The following is a 6,862-nucleotide window of genomic DNA, read 5'->3' as shown; positions in this document are numbered from 1 at the left end:
GCTTGAAGTGTGTGGCCCAAATAGCTAAGTTGGAACCAGCACAATGGCCAGCCAACTCTGGAAAAGACGGCGGCACACACAGGATGGTTGGTCTAGGACACATTTTTCCCTTTCTGATAAAAATCCACTTAGAATCTCCCTCTTCAAACCTATGACTTGCCACTCCCCCCACCCCCCGACTCTCCTTCACTGGATGTTCTATCGCGTGCTGGTACCTGTTTGCCTAGAAACAATCACAGTGGTTCCAATTTTAGTGGCTAGCAGGGGTGAGATTAAAAAACGAGCAAGGAAAAGAAGTGATGCTTTCAGAATAAAGGAACACCCGAACATGAAAGTGAAATCTTTCAAATACTTCTTTTTTTTTTTTTTTTTTCCAAAAACGGCAATAATGGCACTTAAGCGGCAAGCAATGAAAACAATTCAATCTTCCTGTACAAGGGTTGGTTGAGGGGTTAAGTTTCCTTTTGTTTGCAGACAGTAAGACTGGACCTCGGGTCACTATGTCTACCCTAAGACACCCAAAGGGACAAGAAGCCCTGAGATGGAATGATGCCATGGTCCTCCTTGGTATGTCTCAGACATGCAAGATGCCTATTTTTCATAAAAATTTAGGATCAGCTAGACAGAACAGCAAGCCACCAGCATCATGCAAGGCAATGATAGTTTTGGTATTTTTCCCCCTCTTACCAAAACAAATTGTAACATAAGTTCCACTAGAAAAGTGAACGTGAACATTTCAAAACCGGTTTATTTTCACCATTGCACCCACTGAGGAAAATGCATGATTTTTGCCTGTAACCATGCAGCGGCTGAGGGTGAGTTCTCACCAATGCTTGCAAGTTTGTTTGGACTACCCGCCCCCGTGAGAAAGACAAAATTCGGTAGGCTTCAGTCATTGGTTAAGGTAATATCCACAGTGTGATGTGTTTGTGACTTTTTTTATTTTTTTCTTCTGTAATGAGGAAAGCAATTGCACCTTTTAATACGTGTTCTCTGATCTGCTGCCAACACATTCCAGGTGCTCTCTCGGGTCCCAAGGACATTGATTTGGAGCTTAGAAAGACTAGGTACGCACTGAACGGTTTGTATCAAAATTGGAGCTCAGAACATGTCCGAAGTGCCCGCTCTAACCCTAGTTACAGGTGCCACTTCACCCCCTGAATCCTGTCCCCTTCTGTGTGTGCACATATCGCTAAGGGTAGGTCCATTTAAACGACACACGTGTTCCTTTCAGACGGCTGGTCTACAGAATAGCTGCCCTTTTGCTACCCGCCGTAGCGGGACGGCACTGCCCGGGGGCACAGCGTCGCCTCGGACGCGCTCGTGACCTCCTACGCGTGCGAAGGCTCCGTGGGTGTCCTGCGGCCCTGGCGGCAAGTCCTCGTCCTTCGATTCCTTTTGGCAGAGCAAGCTTTCTCAGTGGTTTATGGCACAGTGAGACAGAGTCTTCGATGCTATGTAACTTCGGACTAAGGAGAAGTCTTGTTTAAGGCACGTGTCTCAGGGTGAATATAAAAAAAACCCACAACGCTGGGTGCAGTCCAACGTCCTTACCTCTTAGTTTCTGTCTTCAAGTAACGCTTTGTTCTCTGGCTCCCTGTCTTTGGTGTCCGTGGGGACCACCCCGTCCTCCGCCCCGGCCTGCGGCTGGATGCAGTCAGTCAACAGGGCCGTGCTGGAGTGGTCCGAGTTGCACACCTTCTCCCCCTCCTCCTCCTTCCTCTCCTCGTCCAGGGAGTAATTCCGGAAGCTCTTGTAGATCTTCTGCACGTCCTCGGGCAAGGCCTTCTTGGTGTCCTTGTTTTTCCTCTTGGTGAGCCTGGAGGTGGACCCGAACTTGTTGACGATGTTGTCCTCGGACGCCCCCTGCCCGTGTTTGTTCAGCTGCTCCGAGCCCTGCAGGCGCAGGTTGTTGGGCCGGTTGTTGATGCTCTCCTGGGACGAGGCCTTGAAGCGGCCGGTGTCCAGCGCGGCGAGGACGGAGCGCTTCTCGGGCGAGAGCACGTCGAGCGAGTGGGCCCTCTGGTCCAGGCCCAGGCGCCGGCGCTCCATGCTGCGGAGGGTGGCCGCGCGCTGCAGCTTGTCGTGGATCTCCACGCTGAGCCGCCGCCGCGTCTCCCGGAACTCGGCCGTCACGTTGGCCTTCCACTCCGCCGCGTGGGCCTTGATTTCACCCACCTGGCGGGGACACGGGACAACAATCGCGCGCTGAGAAATCCACCTCCGCCTCGGGGCCCTCCTCCCACCCAGCGCCCGCAGCCCTCGGGCGTCCCCCAGGGGAAGGAGGCCGGGTGCTGCTGGTGGCGCAAGCACCCAGCGGGAGGAGCGGGGTGCTACCCCAGTCCTTCCTGCTGCCTGGATAACTCATCTCAAATGGCTCAGGGGGGCGCACATGCTGGGGAACCCAACGGAAGCCTGAGATCTGGAGACGGGAACTGTCTCCAGATGGCATTCTAAGGGAGAGGTCAGTATTTGGAGATGGAAGGCGGGGGGGCCGGCTGTTTCTATCCTTTTTAAAAATTATCTGGCCTGTTCCTCCAGCATAACTCTGGGCTCACAGAGTTTTTCATGTTTCATGAGATAACGATGCACCGAGCTGGGTCCTGGGCACAAAGCAGATGCTCTCAGCAGGTCCTATGCCCTTCCTTGTCCCTCCAAGTAGCTCACTCTGGGTAGCGTGACCAACTTCGCCCAGTTAGCCTGGGAAAGTCCTGAGTCCTAGGTACCACGTCAGTCCTGGGCAAACTGGTAGAGGTGGTCGCCCCGTTCCTGGGCCACGCTATGGCCTTGTGCTACCCAGCTTTCCTGCTATACAAAGATCCCCCGGGGCACCTGGTAACCGAATTTCCCCAGTCTGGGTGCAGGAAGGGGGCATGCTCTGCCAAAGCCTGCAGAACACACTGCCTTAGAGTGAAGCTTCACAGGAGGATCAGTACCAAGACTCTGGGCTCTGACTCAGCAGGGGTAACAGTACAAGTCTCATGCTTTCCTGTACAGATGAGTGACTCAGATTTCTGAATTAAGGAATGTCAATATTTATGTTGTTGCTTTCTCTTTCATTATAGCTGATTTCCGGCAGGTCAGCTGTCTGGGGAATCAGACCGGAGACTGCACTGATACTGTTTGTGCAAGCCAGAAAAATTAAGCCATTGGGCCCAAGTATGATAAGGGAGATGTCTCCGTTCCACAACGCTCTCCCAGGGGCTTCCACACAGAATGACCATATTCTGGGATGGGAACAGTCACCCTTAAAGAGGCTGTCCCTCTTTCTGTTTCTTTGGGTTTTATCTCCTCTCCTTTCTTTAGCACTTTCTTTCCCTTTACCTTGCCCTCCTCCTTTCTTACCTCTTTTCATCTGTTACCAGAAGAACAACTTGGGCATTTTTTTTTTTTTCATTTAAAAGAAAAAAAAAAAACTCTACCTTTCCTCCTTATGAGTTCCTTCTCTTGCCTCTGGGTAGGTTTCCATGCACATTTATATGAGGGAGTAGGGTCTGTGTGCCCCTGGCCACAGAGCTGTATTTGTTTCTACGAATCTGACAACCCTCAGGGGACGTAAGTGTAAGGGACCCCTTGAGTTCACTTCCCCATGGCTGGCCATGGCTCAGTGACTTCAGTATCATACAGAACTGAGAAAAAGTTGACATACTTGCTGATCAGGGGCAACTGCACACCTCCCTCAACTGTAATCCACCTCTGCTGACTATGTCTGGTGTTTTGTTTTGTTTTTTTCTTTTTTTTTCATTTTTAAAGATAAGTTGTTGTTTACTAGTCCTTCCAGGATCTGTGGGCTGGTGAGTCACCAGATTTTCTCACCTGCCAAAAAAGGGATCCAGAAATAACTGCTATTCCATTTACCTTGGAGTTTAAACTGATTCAAGAATTCAAAACAAGGAAACCTACGAGCCCTCCGTGTAGTAGAAAACAGTCCAGCCCATAGAATAGAGACACATAATTCTTGACACGAGCTAATCTGATCTCAGGAACATTCATAGAATCTGGAAGGAAGCCTACCTCTTCTTTTGTCTTTTTGGACAGAACCCGTAGCCAATCTCCGATCATACTGAGGACAGCTGCAAAGTAGGCAAGGCCAACAAGGATCCAAAACCACACTAGGGGCTTATACCACTCCCGGTAATTGATGCCAGCGTTTCCCCCTGAAAACAACCAAACGTTACTTTAACCAGGATCTAGCATGCGGTCTTTCCAGAGCAAACATGTCCCAGTCCGTGCAGCAGAGATGTCGCCCCATCCATCACCAGAACACACAGCTACTAGGCCCTGCTGTATACAAGATGTGACATGGCTGAAAGGGCAAGGAAAAGACGTGTCCCTTCTTCCCTAAAGGAGCCTGACCTGTGGCTTAACTTCCTTTGAATCTTGACCACTAAACCGTTAACACTTGGAACAAAAGGATGTCAGAGGCCAACTTGATCCACCTACTTTAAACTTGAGCTGGACAGTGAATGACTTGAATTAGAGGGACAACAAATCGGGAGCAGTTGTCAATTTTTTCTTAAACTGCCTTAAATTTAATAAACATAAAATATCATTAAGTAATCCCAAATGGTTTGGAACTCTTGGAACCATTTCCTCCTTAAGCACACATGCATTTACCAAGAGATGGCGAGATGTGTGGGAGTAAAATTAGACTTAATGGTATTTCTGTGACTTTGACCCAAGCAATGGTGATTTAACGTTAACTGAGGGATGGTGTTTACATGATGCTACTCCAAGGGGTCAATTAGACTGAGTAATTAGAATCACTGTGCTAGAACAAAAAGGGGCCTTCAAGGCCAGCTAGTCCAAGCCTTTTATTTTATGAATTGAGATTACAGTAAAAATCCATCAGGCCAATTGGCTAGTTGCCTGATTGCATTGACTAGCTGTTCCACTGAATGGATCAGTCATTTATTCCAAGTAATTAGCCTTCTTATTCTAGCCCTCCTATAGGCACTGCCAAAGGGAGCCATGCAAAACAGATTCCAAGCCCAGCCCCCCGTCCTAAAGAAGTGAGGAAGCGCCATGAAAAAGCTAATGTCAGCCTTGTTCTCATTCTGTGAGGTGTCACCCAGGGAAGCAGGCCAGTGGCCATCTCTAAGACAAGCGACATTGGCCAGGGATGAGTAATTATGGTGCTTCATGGTGAGTGAGCATGGAGTTTTCCCGCTAGGTCATGGTTGTAACCTCATCTGAATCCAGACTGAGCTCTGATGGCATCTGTAATACCTCCCAAAGGCAGCTGGCCAGGCACTGTGGCTTGTGGCTCTTCTCAAAGTGACCGAACTAACTTTGCAGTGCAGCCCACAAGGTCTCCCTTGCTACCACCACTTCTTAGAATTAGAGTTTCAAACTTTGCTAAAGGGCTCTGTGGCACACACCCCCTCGGTTTGGTTTAGCTGCCTGGTTTTCCCCTTTCGGGCAGCCCTCCCCCTCCGCCTGCTCTAGGATACTGTCGGAGTTCCTGCAAAGTTATGCAGTTTTTGAGGTGAATTTCCTCTCTGCACTAGGCCAGAGAACTCTGCAGCTTTCTCCTTGGAGCTCGCTAAAAGTTAAGTACTTACCTTAATGAGTCAGCATTGCCCAAAAAAGGTTGTCACTAGCGGGCGCTAGCGAGCAAGCCAGTAACCACCCTTCTGCCTGTTCCCTTCTCAGCTGCTGGCCTGGAATTCAGAACTCTGTGCGCTCTCAGTCAGGGTAGCAAAACGCTACCGGCTCAAAGTGAGTCAGCTACAAAAGAAACCAGCACTGTATCCTGCATGGTGATCGATGTTCTGATCATATTTCTGAGCCAATGCCTAGTCAAACCACGGCAACCATCAGCTCTGGTTAATGGATCTTTTTAAATGATGGGCATCCGTCCCTGTCGCCCATAGAGTATTGCCAAAAGGTTGCAACACACTTACAGCGTTCTAAGGCACGCATTCTTCAGATTGGCCCGTGTAAGCTCTGGAAACTGGCACTTAGCAGGGCCTGGTCCAATGGCGGTCAGCACTGTGGATTGTAAAAGACCCAGGGCTGTGCAGACGTCAGGACAAAGGAAATCACGGCTCTGCAGTCAGCGGTAAGTAAGGGAGTTAAAGCAGTGCCCTGCCTGTGACTGTGGAGGTCGCACCGTGACCAGTTAAGGAAGCATAAGATGGAGTGCTGGTGTGAGCTACATGTATGGTGGCTCACAGTCCCTGATGGCCAATAAGAATAAATAATAAATTTAAATCTTACATGATTTTTTAACTCCCACATTCCGAAGGTTGTGCTATTTGTGTCCCAGATTAACAGATTAACAGATTGAACTGAGTGACTGGTGAGAGAGCGGGACTCCTGCAAGTGCCCTCCAGCAGACAGTCCTGTAGACAGCCCAGTGTTAGCACAGAGGGCTCCACCGCACAACAGAGTGCAAATTACACTCTGGGGGAACTTAACGATGGCGGTGGAACAGCTCTGAAGTCCAGCTGCCGTTACCTGTATATACCTAGGATTGGAACCTCAGCTGAGTGTTCCCACAGGGCAGCTACGGATGATGCAAAGGAATTAACCGGACAGTCTTTCCCCTTACTCCCCTCATTTCTCCATGTGGCTTCTTTCCAGAGCTTCAGGCCTCTAATCAAATGGCACCCAGGGACCACTTGCCCAAGCTGAGATGCAGCGCAGTGGATGAGCACTGTGCACAAGGAGAGACGGGTGGGGGCCCACGCCTTCCTCAGGCTCTTTGTAAACAATTTTTAATCACTTTGACTTTGCAATTGTTGATCCTTAGCCAATGAAAAGGAAGGAAAAATTAAAACTGCTATTTCTGCAAACTAGACTTCAGTCTTCATCTTCCCAGTTGGAATAGCTACAAAACCACCCTGCCAGTTCTCTG

The 6,862-nt window shown here is 49.4% G+C and overlaps 1 protein-coding gene across 3 annotated transcripts in view; it reads right to left on the bottom strand.

The window, feature by feature from the left end:
• Positions 1-730: 730 nt before the first annotated feature.
• KCNK10 (potassium two pore domain channel subfamily K member 10) overlaps positions 731-6,862 on the bottom strand; it is a 127,024-nt gene continuing 120,892 nt past the window's right edge. For all 3 annotated transcript variants that reach the window (XM_010968669.3, XM_010968668.3, XM_045505730.2), the window contains exons 6-7: positions 4,015-4,157; positions 731-2,178 (exon numbers count right to left, since the gene is read on the bottom strand). In XM_010968669.3, coding sequence (XP_010966971.1) covers positions 1,558-2,178; positions 4,015-4,157 — 764 coding nt within the window. In that variant the 3' untranslated portion in view covers positions 731-1,557. The remainder of the gene's footprint in view (positions 2,179-4,014; positions 4,158-6,862) is intronic.

The sequence above is a fragment of the Camelus bactrianus genome, chromosome 6, assembly GCF_048773025.1.
Source record: "Camelus bactrianus isolate YW-2024 breed Bactrian camel chromosome 6, ASM4877302v1, whole genome shotgun sequence".
NCBI classification, from domain to species: Eukaryota; Metazoa; Chordata; class Mammalia; order Artiodactyla; family Camelidae; genus Camelus; species Camelus bactrianus.
This window is presented reverse-complemented; position numbering and strand designations above follow the sequence as displayed.